Consider the following 19,879-nt stretch of genomic DNA (forward strand, 5'->3'; position numbering starts at 1 on the left):
CCCTGAAAGCTGACAGGTCAAAATTGCCGCAGGAGAGGAGAGGAGACGCGTTGAACGACTCACAATACTGAGAAAACGGCGAGGAGTTTTCCTTCCTTGACCGACGAGAGGGAGAGCGAAAGGGAGATGACCGAGAACCTGTCGAAGTTGAGGAGTAGGATCAGCGTTCGATTCGAGGGAGACGAAAAGAAAAGGAGAGAGAGGAGAGAACGACTGACAACGGTGGGAGGAAGAGGAGTTGAATCTGCGGAGGTGAACGAAGGTATCACTAACGTGAACTTATACCGGAGTATGGAAGATCTCGAGCTTACAGGTGCTTTTAGACTCAGTGCGCCTTCCTCACAGGAGGGCCACGGTCTCCGTGAACGCAATCACAAAGATGTCGCCCCCCCAATCCCCTACAGGTATCGAGCAGTGGACATCGGCAGCTTTTGCATGGTACACACGTCCTATTGCGGGGTTTCTTGAGGACGGTTGTTGAAGAAGAGGCAGCGGAGAAGGTAAAGGTCGGGTGGATTGTAGCGGGTCGAGGCTGGCTCGGAGGCGGACGAGCTGGAAGATCTGTTGATGTAGAGGTAGTATGTTGATCTTCCGTTGACAAAAGGCAAAGAAAGAAAGGAGGTCAGCATCTCAATCACGTGAGAAATCGATGACACAGGAAGAGAGGAAGACGAACGAGATCCCGACGCGTGGTGACTCTCCTCCTCGTCCTCGTCAAGTTCAACGGCAGCTCGCTTCTTCCCCTTGGGAGTGACGGGAGTAGGTTTCGGCAAGGAGACCGGGAGAGGAACTGCTGGTAGTACTGTAGCTTGATAGGAGGGGCTGGTGAGGAGCTTGGTGTGAGGTTGACGAGCGTCGATCGAAGAGGCGAGGGTTGCGACGTGAAGACCTTTCTCGACCCAGCTGGAGAGCGTCGAAGCGAGCATCTCCGGTAGCTTGTAGTAAAGGTCGTTGGAAGGCTGCTTGTGAACCTCCTCCGTCCACGCAAGCGCCAGCTTCTTGAGATTGTAGGTCTCGACGCCTCGCCTGTCGGGCAGCTTCGTCTTCTTGTTCGACGACGACGGTTGGTGGTACGATCCAGTTCCGATGAGCTTGGAGAGCAGTTGGCGTTCGACGACGTTCTGGATGGGGAGAACAGCGAACTCGAGCTGCTGCCGCTGAGCCATGAAGACGTTGGGAGGGACCACGGCGGTGCGAATTCGAGCCGTTTGAGGAAGCGGGAGGGAGGGAGACGCGACCTGGCGGAAGTTGAGCTCCTTGACGACAGAGTTGGGCATTGGAGTGATGAAGAAGGTTTCACTGGTGGCGATTTGGGTGGAGAGGATGAGGGGAATGGGGATGGAGGGATTGAGACCGAGCTCGAGAGCGAAGGAGGAGACCTCGTCGCAGAGAGACTCGTCGAAGTGTCCGACGTGTTTCCTTCCCGTGGTGTTGAAGATCTCGACCTGAGAAAGAGAGCGGTGAGCCAGAAAGAGGATAAGGGATGTCGTTAGTGATGTGAGCGTGATTATCATGAGGAAAATAAAAGCGCTCACGTTCTTGTTGAGCCTCGAAGTAAAGTTCCGAAGGAGAGCGACCATGAGAGGCATGCCAGCGTTGTTTGCTCCGATTGAGCGAACAATGTTCTTGTGGATCCCTCCTTCGATGACGTTGGTTCCTCGGACGCATCGGTAGACCGTATATCCCTGCTGATCCGTTCGAAGGATGTAGTAGAGGGGAACGGGAGGATCCGAGAGATATCCCTTCCGGACCAACTCGATCAGGTTCTCCATCGCCTTTCGAGCTCGTCTCCTCAACAGTTTCCCCCTCGTCTTCACCGACATATCCTCGACATCCTTCCAGCCATTGAGTAGCGTTACGAGGTTCGCTGCCAGGACCTCCGACTCCGGAATGAACCTCCTGACTCGCTTCTTCAGCCACTTCCCCTTCTTCTGCTTCAACTCCTCCCACGTCCAACCCGTCGCCTTCGCAAGATCCTCCACCTCAGCCCTATCTCCGGCATCGTAGACAAGGAGGGTTTCGGAGAGGGCTCGAAGGAAGGCCTTGTGGGCGGTGTGAGCTTTGCTGACCTCCTTCTCCACCCTGAACATGGCGTGGACGACGTCGAGTTTGACGTTGGACTTGGACGGGAGGGAGGTATCGGAGGATTGGATGTAGGATCGAGGAGATGGGAAGTTGGAACGACTGGGTTGTGGGTTGTTCGAGGTGGAAGAAGGGGTAGTAGAGTGAGGGAGGGAGAGGGTTGGGTTTGAAGTCGAGGCCGGCGCGTCGTGGGTCTTGATGGCTTCCCAAGCTTCCTCGTTGAAGTCCATGTCGTCTCCGTAGAGCTCCTCGTCGTCGTCTCGAGCAAGGTTGGCTGTCCTAGGCTCCTCGTTCTCCATTTCCTCCTCGGAATCTGAATCCGAATCCGAATCCGAGCTCGACTCGTCCTCGACGTCCTTCCCTGATTCGGACGAGCTGCGACGTCTGCTCGAGTGTAGGACCGCGAGGAGTTCTTGAGACGGTAGCTCGGGAGGAGGGACGGTGGGGTTGGAGGGAGGGAGAGCTGGTCGAAGGTCGAGAGGGGAGGTTTCGGTTGGCGGTTTCTCTGCTCGAGTGAGAAGGGTTTGGCGTTGGACGATGATTTGGAAGGGGAGGGGCCCGAGCTGGCTGAGAGGGAGACGTCCGTGAAGAGCGACCATGTGTCCAGGTTGTATGATCTCCGAGATCTCGACGACGATCCGGCTTGAAGTGATGGGGATCTGCTTCTGCTCCTGCCCGAATGGTTGAGAAGCGAGGAATGGGGAGACCTGTTCGACGATCCGACCGAAGGCGACCGTTGTCTTTCCTGAGCGAAGTCCGACGAGGGTTCCAGGTGCTGAGGACTTGAGGGGGAGGCCGACGGAATCGAGAGAGGAGAGAGCTGACCAGACAGCGAGTCCAGCGACGGCGTCTCGAGCGGCGTACTCGACCTGAGGAGGTGTGAGCTGAGGTTGCGACCAATCCGAGAGACGGATGCTGGTCTCTTTGGGGAGCGAGTGACGAAGGACCACGGCCGTTACGTCCTCGAGACTGGATTTGGCTGAAGTGACGGCTCCCTTAAGCTTTGCGAAAGCTCCGACGTCGACGAAGTCCACCGACGACTTCCCCTCCAGACGCGTCCTGAGCTCGTTGAGCTGCCAAAGCTTCGAGATCCGGAGGAGATCCGCCGAGACTCCTCTGCCACACTTGACGACTCCGGAGTTCTGAAGGAGGGCGATGAGACCATGGGGAGCTGTCGAGGGAGTCGAGAAGTTGCTGATCTGGAGGAGGGGAAAGAAACACGAAGAGTTGTCAAAACCCAACGACTCCTTCGAGCGATACGAAAGGAAGGTGAAAGTCCTACGAACCTGGAAGACGTAAACCATAGATTCCCATGCGATCTGAAGGACGTCCACTCGGCAGTCTCCGGCGAGAGCGGTGACTCCTCCTCGTCCGTTCGAATCGACTTTCCATTCGAGATCGAATCCAACGTAGATCGAATCCTGAGTGCCGTCGATGTCCTGAAGAATTCGATGGCAGATCTGAGAGATCCTTGTCGTGTCCGAGGTGACCTGGAGGTTGTTGAGAGTAGGGATGGGAAGCGGAGGGAGAGAGGAGTGCTTGTTGGACGCGACGTGCTCGACGTTGTTTGAGATGGAGGGGAATGAGGCTTCGAAGAGGGAGAGGTCGCCTGAAGTGGTATAAAAAGAAAGAGAAATAATGGGGTCAGTAAAGTTACGAAAGAAGAGAAGGGAGAGGGAGAAAGCTCCGAGTGTTTGATGCTGATGCTGAGGATGACACTTACCGTCAACGTTGTCGGTGTAGATCACCTCTGGTAGAGAATGGCCGTGAAGAGGAAGACCAGCGTTGATTCCGTCGAGAAGAGGAGTGAGATGGACCAGCGCCTTCGACGGAAACATCGTCGCTCCCCGAACCTGACCGAGCTCGTTCGTGACGGTGAAGAGTCCAGTGCAGTTGGCTTTCCCTCCGGTCGTCGCCATCCTCTTGAGAACCTGTACAAAAATAGCAAAGAGGAAAGTAGAATTAGCACCCACAGGCTCGGACATCCATCGATTCAAAAGGGAAAACGCGTCGGAAGAAGGACGAGGTGAAGAACAAACGAACCTTGTAAGACGCATCAGCACCGATGATCTTCGCCGGCTTCGACGCCATCGTACGATCCAAGATGGGTCCTCGAACGAGATCTTGACGGAGAAGAATTGACGTCATCCAAGCGGGAGAGACGACTCGTCCATCGAATCCTGCTCGATCCTTGAAGGAGGAGAAGTCTGACTTGACTTGCTCCTGTTCCGACGAGGTCAACTGTCTAAGGAGATCGTAGTAGAGAAGTTCCTTCCGATCGTGATCGAGGGCTCGAAGCTCATTGAGAAGACCAGCGAGAGGAGTGGGACCGAATCGAGTTGCCGACGTGGCGAGGAGGATGTCGACGACCGTTTGATCGACGGCCGAGCGAGCGAAGGGGAGAACTGCAAGGGGTCAATCAGTAATAGTGAAAACATCAGTATCCAAGATTCAATCGAGGCTAAGGCAGTGTACTCACTGGGGAAGGCGAGTTGAAGCGAGCGAGGAAGCGACGCAATCAACCTCTGATCCGTTCCTTGGAGAGTTGAACCGCAACCGAGCGGAGACTTCTTGCAGATGTACCGAACGGTGAAGAGGTAGTAGTCGTTCTCAAGGGCACGGACTCGGCGAGCGGGAGGATCCCTGTTGTAGTCTGCAAGAAAAACGGGACGCGTCGAAAGTGAGAACGTGTTCAAAGACGGTGATCGGAACTGGAGGCTAGAGAACTGATGCGGACCGAAGAATGAGAGAGGTTGATTGCAGCCAGGCTGAGGGCATCGGAGCTGAGGAGAGTTCGGCAGGAGATGGGGAATCCAAACGAAGATGTCTCTGCTGTAGAACGCTGACGGCGACTTTTGATGAGAGAATTTCGAGTAGCCGAAGAGGGGATGGACGGCTCGATGGATGAGTTGACCGGCGGCGTAGATTTTAGGAGGGATTTGGGCTCCGACTCCGGTCTCCTTCTTGATCTTGTTCATGAAGTCGAAGAGATAACTCTTAGCGAAATCGCCCTCCAGCTCGTCCGACTCCTCGACTCCCCCATCTCCTTCTGGTACCCCAACCTCCTCATCCTCCTCATCTGCCGACGCTCGGCTGGCAAACTCGGGTGTGAACCTGTCCAGAAGATCATCGTCTTCGTCGTTCGGCTCGTCCTGAAGACCGTTCACGGCGAGGTCGTCCGCCAGCTCTCGAGCTCGAATGGAGGGAGAGACGCGATTGGAAGGTTGGGAGTGGGCTGAGGAGGAAGCAGGAGTGTTGATAGGGAGACCTGGTGGGATCCTTGAAGACGGGGTTGGATTGGCCGTCGTTGTGGAGGGAGTGATAGAGGGGAGGTCGGGAGGAGGTTGGTTTTGAGCTCGACCTGACGCGTTGAGTTGATTGGAACCTGCAGACGAAAAAGACGAGCACTATCAGACACTGAAGAGACAACAAAAGTGAGGCTCCTGAACCCTCGAGTAGGATAATCCAGAAGGGAAGCTCGCAAAGACGAGGGGAACCGTCGCCCAAGGAGTTCGACATGACCTCGAGAGAGAGAGGCTCGAATCAGAGGAAGCCTAGCTCACCAGCAACTAGCCCATCTGGCTGCGTTGAGCTTCCAGCAACTCCTACGGGTTCCGGAATTCTGTTGAGAAGCGTCGCTTGAGCTGGATGGGGAACTTGAGGGATGAAGGAGGAGTGGGAAGTGGACGAGGAGGAGGAGGGCTGAAGGTTGTCTCGGGATGGAGTGGCTCCCTGAACGGAAAGAGCTGAATTCTTGAAGAAGGAGTGAACGGGGCCAGCTCCAGTTCCGGACTTATGAAGGGAGAGAGGTGGTGGTGGGGGGTCTGCAGAAAGAGGAGGAGGTTCAGCTTGGAAAGAAGGAAGGAGCGAGGTGAGCTCGAGGTCAAAAGGAAGCTAAACTGACTTGTAGACGCAGATTTCTTCTTTTTTTCAGAAGGCTTTCGACCTGAACCTTTACGTGCACCTCCGTGAGTGGCTTTGTCCATTTGAAGGAAGGAGGAGAGAAGCCGTGGGTCGTGGTTTGAAGAAAGAGTGGTTAGGCAGAAAGGAAGGAGGAGCGAGTCGCGGCCCTAATGGCCCGGCCCTTCCTTACAATCGAATTGGTTAATAACATAACATAACATAACACCACAGTCTCGAATCATGAGCCTCTCCCTGAACTCAGACGGTCGCCTCTGTTACCACCGCAACTCTTCTTCCTTGCTCCCCAGCCTATTCGTTGATGCCTCTACAGATCAAGGACGGCTGAGTGGATGCCCTTGTTTGCTTCCTCTTTCAGCTCTTCAAAGGCGCGTCTCCAGCTTCATCCGCACAGATCCAAAAACAAACGAAAAGAGGGGGGGGGGTGGGGAGGGAGAAAAAGGGTCGGATTTACCGAAGAGACGGAACGCAAAAAGAGAAACCTGTTAGATCATGGCCGGGATCGAACCGACGATTGCTTGATATCAACTTGTGATCGAAGTCAAGAGTCAAAACCACTAGACCGCACGACCGAATTGTTCAACTGAATCGCCTCACAAGATAGGTCTTGCCGGTGCATTGACGCTCCCGCACTCCCCTTCTCTCCAAACTCTCACTCTCTCAAGTCTTCAAACAGAGCCTGTAGGCAGCTCTGCTTCGCCTGTCAATGACGTTTTCCGCTCACCGCCTGTGAACGCAATGCGGAAAACTGGCACGCCCCTCATCCTCCTCCCTGCAGGGATACGAAGCAGCCTGAATCGTATGCTTCAAGGGAAGGGCAGGATATATAGGAAGACCTGCTGGTGTAGCACAGGAAAACAAAATCCACTGGGAAGCAAAGTTGCACCAGAAGTCACCACCAGCAGTCAACCTTTTGTTCCTTGCCTCCGGGACCGCAAGCGAACCAAAAGAAGGACGTCCCGGGGACAAAAATGAGTGAAGCGTGACTCGAACACGCGTCTCAAGAAAATCTCTCAATGGAAATCTTGAATAATAACCCCTATACGATCCACCCGATGACAAATCAGATCCGTCGAGGGTTTGAGTCAGATCAGCCAAAACTCGGAGACACCGCTGAGCCTACAGACACATCGCGTCGCAGTCATAGAGGCTCAACGTGGCCACAGTTGCTCTCTGAGGGCTCTCCTTCTTGTCACCCAGAGGGTTCCTCACCAGTTCTCATCTCCCTCCGGTGAGAAACCTTCCCTCAATCTTCGTTCTGTTCCTCAGCAGTAAAAGAGGCAACCATAACCATGACGAGCTTCCTTCGACCCTCTCAACCCTCCCTCTCACCTTCTCGAACGGATACCGAAAACGCCAGCAGAGGTTGTCGAGTTTGCCCATGCCCTGCTCAATCAACCAGACGACGAGGTCACTTCCGAGAGTCAGCTTCTAGAAGCTGTGGCTCTTCTCATTGGTGAGTAGTCTCAAGTTCTACTTCTGAGTCTCGCGCTAATTCTTGATCTTCCTCGCTGCCTCGGACAAGGCTACGTAGGGTGAGCTCGCCTTCCGGCTCAATAGTTAGACTAAAGTACTGAGTGGTGGGTTCTATTAGAGACGGGTTCCTTACTCTTTGTTTGCCTGCGGCCGCTCCCAGCCTTTTCTCCCCTCCTTCCCTTTTCCTCCTTCCTTCCTTCTCTCATCCATCAAGCCTCGCTTCGTCCTTCCTTTCCTGAGCCTCGCCCTCTTTTTTCTTCCTCTCAGGTCGAATCCCTCCTTCGAAACTGGCTTCTTCAACTCACTCAAGAACCTCAGGACTTCATACTCCTTCCACCGTCACGACAACACCCGACATACTACCCGACACCACCTCTCCTACGCAGTCGATGGAGGATACGACCAACGACCTCAAGGCTACGGTCATGGCTCTGGCCTACAAGGTCGAGGAGAGGGAAGCGACGATCTCTTCTCCTTCCTTCCAAGCTCCCTTCACGATGAACCCAGCAGCAGGTTCATTCCCTTCCTCCTCCAATCTCCAACTCAAGTTCAGCCGATTCCCCGTTGCCGTCCTCGACTCGATCATTCATCATGAATTCATGGCGGTCGACCTCGTCAAACACCACCCGGATCCCGTCGCCGTCTCGTCGATCTGGACTTGTCCCCTCCAGCAGGTCGATGGATTCCTCGTTCAGGTCGCCGTCGAGGCCAACATCAAGACCTACACCACTCCCAACCACGTCCTCCTCAACTTCGTCTCTTGGGCCCGCGTCGGTCTCTCGACAGGGTTTCTTCGCCTAGTTCTATTTGATCTGGTTTTTTCCGCTTCTCGGTTCGGGAGAGGATTAAAGGAGAACCGTCTGTTTGAACCCTCACTGATTGTCCTCTCATATCCTATCAGTCCCTCGGTCTACATCGCCCAAACCGCAGAGGTTAGAAAGCCGCACTTTTCCCTCGGAGCTGCTCTTTGCTTCTCGTCGCCTTCACAGCTTCGAGCAGACTTGTTGTCGTACCTCCTCGCCATTTACTCTCTCTCAGTGTGTTTCCCCACTCGTTCCTTCAAACCATGGCTCCTGAGCCTGATGTTGAGAAGGGAAGGGGGTTGATGATGACGGTTTGGGGAGACTTGCGATCTTGGACTCTCTCGTTTTTTGTGGCTTTAACCTTTGCCTCCGCTTCATTTTTTGTCCTCTCGTTTTCTTCCGCTCCTTCCTTTGCTTTCCCTTCAGACTACTAGGCAAGAAGTTCTAGAGCTGAAGTCGATCTTGGTACAGATCGCAGAAAAGAACTCAAGTAGCTCTCAACAACACCTGACTCACTTTTGGGTCTCTTCTGCTGCAGGTATGCAACGACATGGAGTCGAGGAAGTCTTTCGTCCACGTCGCTCAAACGGTTGCAAGACTTCGTCCCAACTCCTTCTTCCTTTCCGCCGGTATAGTTGTGGCTTTGCTTCAGTAAGCTTCTCAGGTCCTCATTTTTCATCGAGAACTCTTCTGACTTCGTCCTCCTCCTCTTCAGATCCCACGGTTTGTTGAACAGCCCTCACAACTCCGAATGGAGGACGCGTCGAGCTGATTTATTTTGCTCCCTCTTCTTCCAGGTTGGGTCGGCCTCAACGAGCTCGACTCGAAGGCCTCCTACAACTCCGCTATGAGCACGATGAACACGGACGTTGCCACCTACATACATCATCAGTTTGGACTTCGAGTCGAAGCTCTTCAGTCGTCGGTCCTTCTCGTCACACCTTCCAGCGATCAAGGCCTTCTACTCGGGAGCGATCGAAGCTATGACTCCTGCGGGTGAGATTTCTCATCCTTGTTTTGTCCATCTTCTACGGAAAATCGTCGGGTGCTGACCTCCTCTCTTCTACCAGCTCGCGTCCTCATCGAAATCCGTTCGTTCCCTCCCTCGACTCTCGTTTCTTTCCACTCCAGGATAGACTATGTGCTGATCCTCTTCCCTTTTTCTTCTTCTTACAGCTTTACAAGCTGGAGAGATCCTTGGGAGTACGGAATCAGCTGCCAAAGATCCCTGGAGTAAGTAAGATCGTCGAAGCGATTTTGTTGTGCTCGACGCGTTGACCAAATTGACTGATCGCCGCCCCCACGCAGACTTCGACGGAGCCTTCATTCAAGCCAAAGATTACGAGACTATTCAGGACTTTCCTATGCACTCGGTAACCTGGTGGTGAGATCTGCTTCCCAATCCGGCTTCTTTGACTCTCAAGACTCATCCTCCTCCTCTTTCCTTCTCGTCCAGGGTCAACTCCCTCCGAGTCGCAGTTCTATTTGGAGCCAAGGAGGAAGTCCTCTCAGATCTTGTCTCAAAGATGCTCGCCAATCGCGCTGCCGTTCCTGGACTCGTCACGGAGCTGGGTGAGTTTCCCGAAGTCAATCCGTCCTCTCCCTCGAACACAAGCTGACCTCAAGCTCTCTTTCTCTGTTCAGAACTCCTTTGGCTACTCTCTATCTACTACCTCATCTACGGAGATGACTCAAAACAAGCGGAGGTAGAGGCCAACATCACTGAGATTCATCGTTACTCCGCTTGTGAGTTTGCCTCGTTGGTCTCCTCCCGGTCCACGTCGAACGCTGACCTTTCATTCATTGAAAACAACAGCGATCGACTACCGAGCTCGACTGCAAGTGCTGGAAGTCGCTCGGTCAATCAGAGTCGTCCGATCGGGAGGAGCGTGGTCGACAGCCATCACCGAGGTCGAGAGTTGTCTTTCTTCTCTCCTCGCCGATGGATTCGAACTCCTCGCTGGTGAGTCCCATACCGCTCAATCCTCTTAAAAACTCGACTTGATGTGTACTTGTACCATTGCAATCCTTTTCAGGTCTCGCTTCCCTGTTAACGGCTCAACTGCTTGCCGACATCGATGGAGGGAGCCTTCGTCTTGCGTCCGGTTTGTCGTCCGTTTTTTTTCCTGCTTCTGGCTTGAGCTGACCTTTTCTCCTTCTTCCAGGCTACGCTCGTACAGCTTACAGCTGTTTCCTTGCCTGCGAGGCGGCCGCTGTGGGGAGTACTCGGGTTGGGTCTCGTTGAGGGTGTTGGTGGGCTCCTGCACGAGGGGAGAGTGGGTAGAACTAAGAGAGGTGTTTCTTGAGTTCGAGGGTGAAGTGGGGAAGGAGGGCGAGGCGAAAGAGGCGTTGGGGAGGAGAGAAGAGGTGGCGAAAGAAGGACGAGGACGATGTTTTCCTTGTTCTTGTTGATTCCTACGGCGATGAGATGAGAGAAACTACTTCTTGGCGACTTCCTACGACAACGATCCTGGATTCCAAGAACGAGAAGACGAGAACGACGGGAAAACGAGAAGGGAAACTGAGAAAACGAAACGGTGGCTTGATTGACGGAGCAAAAGGCCTGGATCAAGAGAAGCGAAAAGGCGAGCTACTTATACTAAACTCAAGCATTACCTACCGTTACCTATGCAAGCCGCTCCGCCGAGGAAAATGACTGGAAGAAGAATGAAAGACCAGCCGCAAAACCCAAAAGAGAGAACGAGCGAAACCGAAACCAAGCAAGTCTCAAAGGAGTAACCAATCGAGCTGAGAAGAAAGATCTACTAAACCAACACGGAATCATCTCTGAGTCAATATCAAAAAGGAAGAGAAGAAGAAGAGAGAAGTGAAGAGAAGAGAGGGTGAACTAAACTACAAGGGAAAGAAGGACGCGACGCGACGAGAAATCTGAACGAGAGGGAACGAAACACCGAGGCCGTAGAAGTCAAGAGAGCTAGTCAAGCGTAAACTAAATTCTCGTGAATCCCAGAAGTGACTTGAGAGAGAAAGAGAAAGATCAAGAAAGAGAGGAAAGGCGAAGGTTCGGGAGCCGTCGACGCGTTCCAGGGAGTAAGTCGAAGCTCGCCGTGCGAGTGGGTCCAATTCGAGAGCGAGGAGGACTCAAAGATATTTGACTGATCGAAGCAATGCTGGTTCGGATCGTAGGGAGGTCGCTGGGTCCAGTCGTCAAGGAGGGAAGTCGAGGAGAGATCGCGAAGCGAGACGTTGAATACCAGGCTAACCATCTCACGCCACCACATCGCTCAGCTCATGGGAGGATCCTGTACGGCTTCATCAGAGGTCGGAGTCGGCAGTACCTTCTCGTTCTCGTTCGTCGCAGGACGGACGTCCCCAGTTCCAAATCCGTTCCCTCGCTTCTCGGTCGGCCGCTCAGCCTTCATTGTGTCGAAGTCGGAGAATTGGGCTTCGAGAGATGTCCTGAAATCGAAGTAAGAATTCCACTCGCTTCAGTCTTGCTTTTGCCCCAACCACGCGCTCACCGATCTCCTCTCGCGTTTCAACCAGTCTTGTCGCATTCGGATTCTCCCCCGTCCATCCAGCATCCGGATGTTCTCTGGCCCTTTCCACCACGTCTCGAGAGAACCTCCTCGTATCTCCCTCCTCGTATCTCCCTACGATGTCGTCCTCGTCGCTTCAGAGAGCGTCAGTTTGCAGGAGCTGGCGAAGATGAAGGAAAAGCAGCCGAAGGCAAAGGTGAGCTCGTCGTCCCCTGCCCATTGAATTGAATCCCTCCTTCCTGCGAGTCCCTGCTGACATTTCCTCTCTTCTTTTTCTCAAGTTCTTCTACCTCACTCGATCCATCGAGCTCTCCAACACTATCCAGAAGCTCAGCATCCCTCATTTGAGTATCATCTCCCCCGTCCCCTTGGTGAGAGGGAGGGTTGAGAGGGTCGAAGGAAGCTCGTCATGGTTATGGTTGCCTCTTTTACTGCTGAGGAACAGAACGAAGATTGAGGGAAGGTTTCTCACCGGAGGGAGATGAGAACTGGTGAGGAACCCTCTGGGTGACAAGAAGGAGAGCCCTCAGAGAGCAACTGTGGCCACGTTGAGCCTCTATGACTGCGACGCGATGTGTCTGTAGGCTCAGCGGTGTCTCCGAGTTTTGGCTGATCTGACTCAAACCCTCGACGGATCTGATTTGTCATCGGGTGGATCGTATAGGGGTTATTATTCAAGATTTCCATTGAGAGATTTTCTTGAGACGCGTGTTCGAGTCACGCTTCACTCATTTTTGTCCCCGGGACGTCCTTCTTTTGGTTCGCTTGCGGTCCCGGAGGCAAGGAACAAAAGGTTGACTGCTGGTGGTGACTTCTGGTGCAACTTTGCTTCCCAGTGGATTTTGTTTTCCTGTGCTACACCAGCAGGTCTTCCTATATATCCTGCCCTTCCCTTGAAGCATACGATTCAGGCTGCTTCGTATCCCTGCAGGGAGGAGGATGAGGGGCGTGCCAGTTTTCCGCATTGCGTTCACAGGCGGTGAGCGGAAAACGTCATTGACAGGCGAAGCAGAGCTGCCTACAGGCTCTGTTTGAAGACTTGAGAGAGTGAGAGTTTGGAGAGAAGGGGAGTGCGGGAGCGTCAATGCACCGGCAAGACCTATCCTGTGAGGCGATTCAGTTGAACAATTCGGTCGTGCGGTCTAGTGGTTTTGACTCTTGACTTCGATCACAAGTTGATATCAAGCAATCGTCGGTTCGATCCCGGCCATGATCTAACAGGTTTCTCTTTTTGCGTTCCGTCTCTTCGGTAAATCCGACCCTTTTTCTCCCTCCCCACCCCCCCCCCTCTTTTCGTTTGTTTTTGGATCTGTGCGGATGAAGCTGGAGACGCGCCTTTGAAGAGCTGAAAGAGGAAGCAAACAAGGGCATCCACTCAGCCGTCCTTGATCTGTAGAGGCATCAACGAATAGGCTGGGGAGCAAGGAAGAAGAGTTGCGGTGGTAACAGAGGCGACCGTCTGAGTTCAGGGAGAGGCAGGCATGGGAGAGAGGGGAGGGAACGGGAGATTTCTCCGCTTGAATCTCCTGATCTGTACAGAAGGCCGGGAATGCTCATCATCAAACTTGACACGCTCAGATCGTCTATCGGTTAGGACGTAAGCTTAACATCACAGTTTGTTCGCTTGCAAGCTGGGTTCGATTCCCAGTCCGAGTATCTTTTGCTCCCGCTGCCTCTACCTCCCCCCCTCCACTCTATCCACACCGTCTTCTTCTCTCTTTCTGTTCCTTTTCCCTCTTTTGGCCTCTCTCTTTCCCTCTCCGTCCACTTCTCAACCACTTGCACCACAGAGAAAGAACCAAAGATCCATCCATCAATCAAGCGGCAGCACCCTCCGTCCCCCCCGCTCCCCTGCTCACGAAACCTCCTCCATATCCGCATCCTCATCCTCCTCTACCACCACCGGCACCCCACTCCCACTCTCACCTCCCTCTCCCTCTTGCTCTCTCCCCTCCCCTCCCTCCCCTCCTCCCTCTCTCCCTCCCTCCTCCCCAACCAAATCCTCCCCATCTCCCATCCCCTGAATCCCCAACGCCTCCCCAAGACCAGGAATGAACGAGGTTGCATCTCCACCCTCCCCTTCCCCCTCCTCTCCTCCGGTGCGCTGTGGAGAGATGGACATGGGGAGGACAGGCTCATCGTTGGCCTCGTGGCCTTTTCCTCTTTACCACACCTTTCTAGATTCCTGACTCTCGATTCCAACTTCGTTTCAACTTTATTTCAACTTCATTTCAACTTCATTGTTCTTCTTTGTCTTTGCCGGCACTTTGTACAACAAGACTCCTCCCCTTTCGGTCAACCGCCTTGACGTTTTTGGATTCCGTCTTGTGTGGCGTCTTCTCTCTCCTCTCTTAGGCTTCCCTCCTTTTAGGGTCTTTCAGCTCCCTTCCCTTCTTGATCAATCATCTAGCTCTAGTATGGACTTCACCTTGGGAATAATTGGGCTCCCGGTCCTGCGCTCAAATCAAGTCAGGTTCTCCATCCGTGTCATGGCTTCGTTGACCCTCTTGCTTCCTTTCATTTCGGTCCCTTTGGTTGCTGGCCTTTCCAGTTAGAAAATAGGCAGTTCTTGCTTCTAATTTTTGTCTCAAATCCAATCTCAGCTCTCTTTGGTGCCGGTGACTTTTGTTTGCTCGCGTCACGTTATTTCCAACTTTGCTTTCTTTGCTCTTTCTTGGGCTTTCCCTAGTCTCAAGAGCGAAGGTTGTTGTAGGAAGAAGAGGGAAGGAAGAGAAGAAGAAGAAGAAGTCATTGTGCTGCCTCTCGTCGCCCCAACCGCCGTCCCCCCTCCCCCTCTCCCTCTCCCTCACTCCTTGAGCTTGAGAAACTCTCTCTCAGTTCACCCATTCTCCCCAACAAGCAAGAGCACATCTACCTCAAAGGACCCATCCTGAGTCATCCCCACATTGCTCTCCCTCCCTCAAACCCTCTGCTTCCACAGGCGCGCAGCCGCTTGTTGTGCAGCGACTGCTCGTACAGTTGAGTAGAACCTCTCCTTTCATCTTTCTCTCCTTTCTTATCTATTATCCTCTTACCTTACCGCTCAAACCCTCTCTCCTCTCTACCTTACTTCGGGTATCTTCTTCCTCTCTCCTTCGTTTGCGATCTCTTGCCGTCGCTGCGCTAGAAGACCCTTCGAGCGACCTTTTGAGACGATGTTCCTCCCCCTCTCTTTCACTCTCTAACTTAGCTTCTAGACGATAAAAAAGAACTGAGTTGTTCCTTCGGTTCCCTCCAAGCTCGACTACTTTCTCACTCCTACAAGACCACCACAAAGCGTCTTTCAGTCCCACTTGCACTCTTTCTTATACATGAAACTATGCAGCAGCCCCAACTAGAGGTCCAAGGGACGCAAAAACAAAGCCTCCGGGCGCCAAAAAGGTTGGAGAAACGGGGAATTGAACCCCGGTTACAAACAAATCTCATAGGAATGCGAAGCTTATGTGATACCACTACACTATTTCCCCCGGATGTCAGGGATTCCGACTGTAGTGTATAGTATCTCTTGTCGCGCTGGCGCTTGGGATTTCTTTCTCTTGCGCGGGGCAAGGGTGGTTGAAACTCGGAGGGGGGCTTCCTGTGGGAAACGGGGGAGATAACCTTCTTCTTCGTGATTTCCTGCAACAACAATCCTTGGTTCCGAAAGCAAGAAGACGAGAACAACGGGAAAACAAGAAGGGGATGTCGGATCTCCAACGCGTTTCCGAGGGCTCGAAGGGAGAAGTTCAACGACTCTGCGTCCGCTGATGTGAGAGGCCATTCCCATCCCTGAGCAACGTGCCAAGTGTGGACGTGCAAGTGGTAGGATTTGAGGTTCAAGAAGGAGACGGGTTCAAATGAGGTGAGGTTGATGACCGCTGGATGTCAGGGAATGACCCTAGCTCCTTCCCTTTTCCTTACTAGTTCTCCAACTCTTCTCTGTACTTACCTTTCCCTCTCTCTACTCTTCTCTCTTTCTCTCGAGTTCTCTCAGGCATTCCTTAAGAAGCTGAGCCCGGTCGCTCGACACGTCGCGTCTCTCTCTCTCAACTCGAGCGAGCCTTGCTCGGCCTCCTTTCTCTACCTCCACTTCTCTCTCTTCCTTCTAGCTTGTTTTACATGTTTCTAGTTACTGGTTACTGCCCGAGCTCTGGGTTTCGATGCCCAAGCCCTAACCCTCTCGTTTCCTATAAAAGGAGGCCTTTTGCCTCCTCTCCCTTGACCTCTATCTTGACACACCTTTGGATTCCCACCTCCTTCTCTTCTTGCAAGCACCTGATAGTCCCACGAACCATCTGCTGATCCCTCCTGAACTCCCGAGACCTCTCCCTGCGCTCAATCCTCACACCCCACCCAACAAGCGAATGATTTGAGGCTGGAGGGGTGGGCTGGGAGGCGTAGATGTTCGTTTTAGAAGATGGTGAACTTGCGGACACCAGCTCCGCACTTGGTTGCGGGACTTACACTTGGAGCCGATTAAATCGGCGAATCGGCGCTCCTCTCCTCTGCCACTCGAGTCGTCCTCTACAACCTTTCCGGGCTGGATGTATGTAATTTCCGAGCCCCATTTCGTGCTGGAATCTCTCCTGAGAAAAGACTGAAAGAAAACTCCAAAACGTGTTCAAATCTCCGAAGAAGCACTCTTTTGAGACGCGTTGAGCCTCCTCGTTCGCCTCTGACTCTCTCAGTTTTCAGGGCTGGAAGTAGAGCCAAGGCCCCAGATTGTATGTAGCTAGGCATGAGTCATGAAATCGCGAAAGAAGAAAGGGTAAAAACCAAAAAATCAAATAGTAAACGAGACGCGACGACAGGGAGTCGAAGTCAATCCCATGCAAGAGCTTGAAGCTGTCACCCCCTCAAAGCGTTTACCAGAACTCGTCGCAAGCCCTGTAGACCCAGTAATCCTGCAAGAGGTGGATGAAAAGGGAAAGAGGACAAACAGAGGTCAGCTCAGGTTCTTTCTGTCGTTCAACAGGCATTCACTCAAGTAACGACTCACCCTCACATAGGTTTGGACCTCCCAACCACACCTCTCATCTCCTCCGAACTCCCAGATCTGACGAGACAGAGTGGCAATGACCCGCTCTCAGAAGATCTTTTGATCAACATCAACGGCGAGTGCGACCTACCTCCCCGTCGAGCAGCTCGCGAGCGAGTTTGACGTCGGCCTTGTTGAGCTGAGAGAACGAGTGGAACAAGTAGGGAAAACAGTAATGTTAGGAAAGGTTTCGTGGAAGTTCAAGCTGAGCGGGCGAAGGGGTAGAGCAGAGAAAAACAGAAAGAGAAGAGGGAGGAAGAGCTCGAGGGGAGGAAGTAAAGATTGGTTGAGAAATGAACTCACAGGAGCAGCGAGGTGACCGATACTATGAGCCGAGTCGATCATATCAATTTCTTCCTCTTGAGTGGTTGGGTGAGTAGCGATGAGCTGAAGAATCTCTGCCCAACCGTCGGACTTGATATCCTCGTCGTCGGATCCTTCCTCGGTTTTCAATTTCTAGTGTTTTGACCCGTCGGAGCTATTCACTCTTCTTTCCTTCTATCTTCAAGCTATACTTCCTTCTCTTTCTATTGGCATGCATTCTTGTTCCGCCCTTCTTTGTTCGCAGAGCTTGAAGAGCGTCGCGTCTTACCGTCTCAGCGCGTCGTCGTCGCCGACTTTCGCCCACTAGTTGGCAGAATCGCCGATTAATCCGCAAATCGGCACTATTCGGCAGCCGATTAATCAGCCGATTGCCGATTCTACCTCAGACTGCTGGTAATCGGCTTACCGATTAAAAAAGGCCCGCCGATTTAATCGGCTCCAAGTGTAGCGGGACTGAGAGAGCGACGACCAGTAAAGTTGGTGACGTAGGTGAAGAACAGGTGAGGGATGAAACCGGAGGGAGGGAGGTTGGGACCTTTCCATTACCAGACCCTGTTTTTGGGCTTGCATTTGGGACGGAGGTAGGAGGGAGGAAGGTTGATTCGAGGAAGGGGGGAACGACGACGAGACGGGAGGTGAAGGGTGAAGATTCCCTTTGTCGAGTTCTAGGTAGGGGATGAGTGAAGGGAGGGTAGACTTAAACGGAAGGGGTCAAGGTCTAGAAGCTTGTATCGTCTGAAAAGAAATGAAGTGTGGCTAGAGATAAGAAGAGAGAGAGAGGGAAGACGAGGTCAACCTTTTCCAGCGAGGTCACGATCATTACTAGTTGTGCTCAAATCTACGATGATCCTCTTCTCTACTTATGAAAAACATAGTAAGGTAAGAAAGAGAGGTTTGAGAAGGGTATGAAGTGTTTCCAAGAGAGAGGAAAGGAAGATAAACTAAGTGAAAAGAGAAAGGAAAGGAGCGAAGCTCGCGTCGTTGTTCACGCTGCAGGAGGGGAGGAGGACGACCGAGGATGACTCCGACGGGCATCACAACGGGGTGAGATGCTTCCTCAACGGCTCCGGCAAGCTGATCTGAGTCCGTCGACTGAGATCAAAGTTGAGCTTCCCTCAAGAGAGACCGTCAGAGATGTTCTCGATTCCTGGGATGTGCTGAGCAACGATCTGGATGTGCAACGAGGCGAGGAACGAGTAGATCCGTTTGAGGACGGTGTTGATCTCCTGCGACGTCGATCGACCTCGGTTGAGCGACTGTGCGACTCCCAAATTGTCCGACGAGGCGAGGAAGACTCAACGATTCGGATCCCCAATGAACTTCCCAACGACAACTCCGATACCGGAGGAGGTACTGGCGTCCCCCGCAAGTCTTGCAGTCTGCTGAAGGAGGAGGGAAGGCACTTTCCTGGGACCCGCGCTTTGAGCTTGCGCAGATTAAATGTGAGACATTCATATACCTTTGCCGGAGAACTCTATCATTAAATCACCGTTGATCGTTTAGCTCAGCTGGTTAGAGCGTGGTGCTAATAACGCCAAGGTCTTGGGTTCGATCCCCACAATGATCATTATTTTTGACCTTTTGCCTTCAACGCCTCCCCTCGGGTCTGCCTCCCATCCATACCCCTCCCTTCCCCAACCTTGTCCCCCTTCAACACCCGCCTCGATCTCTCTACCTCAGCCTTTCCATGAGGACAAGTGGGAAGAGGGATGAGGGAGAATAGAGGCAAGTTTGAACTTTGATTTTGCTCTCGCTTGTTTACATTACGGTTCTGTCTTTCAGCACTTATCTTAGCAGTAGCTCCTCTTCCAAACACTTGTCACCTTGGTCCCTGAGCGGATTACAACACCTTCCGCCCGCTCTTTGCCTCTGACTGGAGAAGCACCGGTGGATTGAGTACCTGACACCTCCCTCGTCTGTCTAACCGTTGCTTATTAGAGATACGAAGAGATTAATACCATCAAGACATGGTGGGTATCAAATTTTAGACTTTCTGTGAGCCGATAAGAATCTCAAGGGTCGTGTTCAACTCACACCCGATGTGGGGACGACTCGGGTTGGGTCTCGTTGAGGGTGTTGATGGGCTCCTGCTCGAGGGGAGAGTGGGTTGAACTAAGAGAGGAGCTGTCTTAAGTTCAAGGGTGGGGTGGGAGAGGAGGGTGAGGCAAGAGAGGCGTTGGGGAGGAGAGGAGAGGTGGTGAGAGACTCAGAGAAGACGAGGACAATGTTTTCCTTCTTCTTCTTGATTCCTACTAGACTGAGGTGAGAGAAACTTCTTCTTGACAACTTCCTACGATGAGGATCCTTGGTTCCGAGAGTGAGAAGACAAGAAAGACGAGAATTCAAGAAGGGAAGCTGAGAAAACGAGACGGTGGCACTGAAGGTCTGAACAAAAGGCGTCGGATCAAAAGAGGCGAAAGCGAGCACTATTTAAGCAAAAGCTACGCGTTAAATCCGTTAAACCTATAGCGACCAACCAAGAAGAGGAAAATACATGAGGTAAGCGGCTGAGCCCAGAGCCAAAAGAAAAAAGGTCCCGATAAAGTTGAGACGCGCCCGTCCTCCTTTAATTCTTCACGCGAAAGAACTACTTAACTAACTTACATGCCTTCCAAACCCTAGTGAGTCGAACCAAAACCCAAAATGAGAAGAAAACTATACTACAGTTCCGGACAAGCAGAGGCGACAAGGTCACTTTTTCGACCTTTTGGTCTATAGCGTGACGTCCGGAGGAGGCAATCCTTAATTACCAGAGG

The 19,879-nt window shown here is 52.7% G+C and overlaps 4 protein-coding genes and 7 non-coding genes across 11 annotated transcripts; 5 read left to right on the forward strand and 6 right to left on the reverse strand.

Annotated features, from left to right (window-relative positions):
• Window positions 1-339: 339 nt before the first annotated feature.
• On the reverse strand, window positions 340-6,068 carry BDY24DRAFT_369149 (uncharacterized protein; the record flags this gene model as incomplete). The annotated part of the gene is made up of 10 exons (XM_076638048.1): window positions 340-588; window positions 639-1,445; window positions 1,536-3,281; window positions 3,369-3,691; window positions 3,806-4,013; window positions 4,126-4,487; window positions 4,562-4,735; window positions 4,820-5,467; window positions 5,646-5,906; window positions 5,987-6,068. The coding sequence occupies 10 exons, from the start codon at window positions 6,066-6,068 to the stop codon at window positions 340-342; spliced, it is 4,860 nt and encodes a 1,619-aa protein (XP_076498980.1).
• Window positions 6,069-6,490: 422 nt separating this feature from the next.
• On the reverse strand, window positions 6,491-6,575 carry BDY24DRAFT_t34. The gene has a single exon. It is a non-coding gene; the product is annotated as a tRNA-Arg (tRNA).
• A 400-nt stretch (window positions 6,576-6,975) lies between these two features.
• On the reverse strand, window positions 6,976-7,057 carry BDY24DRAFT_t33. The gene has a single exon. It is a non-coding gene; the product is annotated as a tRNA-Gly (tRNA).
• A 238-nt stretch (window positions 7,058-7,295) lies between these two features.
• BDY24DRAFT_413376 (uncharacterized protein) lies at window positions 7,296-10,527 on the forward strand (the record flags this gene model as incomplete). The annotated part of the gene is made up of 16 exons (XM_076643181.1): window positions 7,296-7,368; window positions 7,747-8,266; window positions 8,381-8,516; window positions 8,709-8,747; window positions 8,821-8,933; window positions 8,998-9,005; window positions 9,080-9,150; window positions 9,239-9,278; window positions 9,353-9,373; window positions 9,459-9,515; window positions 9,591-9,666; window positions 9,739-9,854; window positions 9,927-10,028; window positions 10,099-10,245; window positions 10,319-10,387; window positions 10,448-10,527. The coding sequence occupies 16 exons, from the start codon at window positions 7,296-7,298 to the stop codon at window positions 10,525-10,527; spliced, it is 1,668 nt and encodes a 555-aa protein (XP_076498981.1).
• Window positions 10,528-12,431: 1,904 nt separating this feature from the next.
• Window positions 12,432-12,513, forward strand: BDY24DRAFT_t28. Its single transcript has one exon. It is a non-coding gene; the product is annotated as a tRNA-Gly (tRNA).
• A 400-nt stretch (window positions 12,514-12,913) lies between these two features.
• BDY24DRAFT_t29 lies at window positions 12,914-12,998 on the forward strand. Its single transcript has one exon. It is a non-coding gene; the product is annotated as a tRNA-Arg (tRNA).
• A 356-nt stretch (window positions 12,999-13,354) lies between these two features.
• On the forward strand, window positions 13,355-13,438 carry BDY24DRAFT_t30. The gene has a single exon. It is a non-coding gene; the product is annotated as a tRNA-Val (tRNA).
• A 1,727-nt stretch (window positions 13,439-15,165) lies between these two features.
• Window positions 15,166-15,249, reverse strand: BDY24DRAFT_t32. The gene has a single exon. It is a non-coding gene; the product is annotated as a tRNA-Ala (tRNA).
• Window positions 15,250-16,626: 1,377 nt separating this feature from the next.
• On the reverse strand, window positions 16,627-17,144 carry BDY24DRAFT_413378 (uncharacterized protein; the record flags this gene model as incomplete). The annotated part of the gene is made up of 4 exons (XM_076643182.1): window positions 16,627-16,665; window positions 16,761-16,817; window positions 16,891-16,938; window positions 17,103-17,144. 4 exons carry the CDS (start codon window positions 17,142-17,144, stop codon window positions 16,627-16,629), a joined length of 186 nt encoding a protein of 61 aa, XP_076498982.1.
• A 1,094-nt stretch (window positions 17,145-18,238) lies between these two features.
• On the reverse strand, window positions 18,239-18,578 carry BDY24DRAFT_413379 (uncharacterized protein; the record flags this gene model as incomplete). The annotated part of the gene is made up of 3 exons (XM_076643183.1): window positions 18,239-18,379; window positions 18,455-18,505; window positions 18,573-18,578. The coding sequence occupies 3 exons, from the start codon at window positions 18,576-18,578 to the stop codon at window positions 18,239-18,241; spliced, it is 198 nt and encodes a 65-aa protein (XP_076498983.1).
• Window positions 18,579-18,616: 38 nt separating this feature from the next.
• Window positions 18,617-18,690, forward strand: BDY24DRAFT_t31. The gene has a single exon. It is a non-coding gene; the product is annotated as a tRNA-Ile (tRNA).
• The last annotated feature ends 1,189 nt before the right edge of the window (window positions 18,691-19,879 follow it).

The sequence above is a fragment of the Mrakia frigida genome (assembly GCF_051309035.1).
Source record: "Mrakia frigida strain ATCC 22029 unplaced genomic scaffold BDY24scaffold_7, whole genome shotgun sequence".
Lineage (NCBI taxonomy): Eukaryota > Fungi > Basidiomycota > Tremellomycetes > Cystofilobasidiales > Mrakiaceae > Mrakia > Mrakia frigida.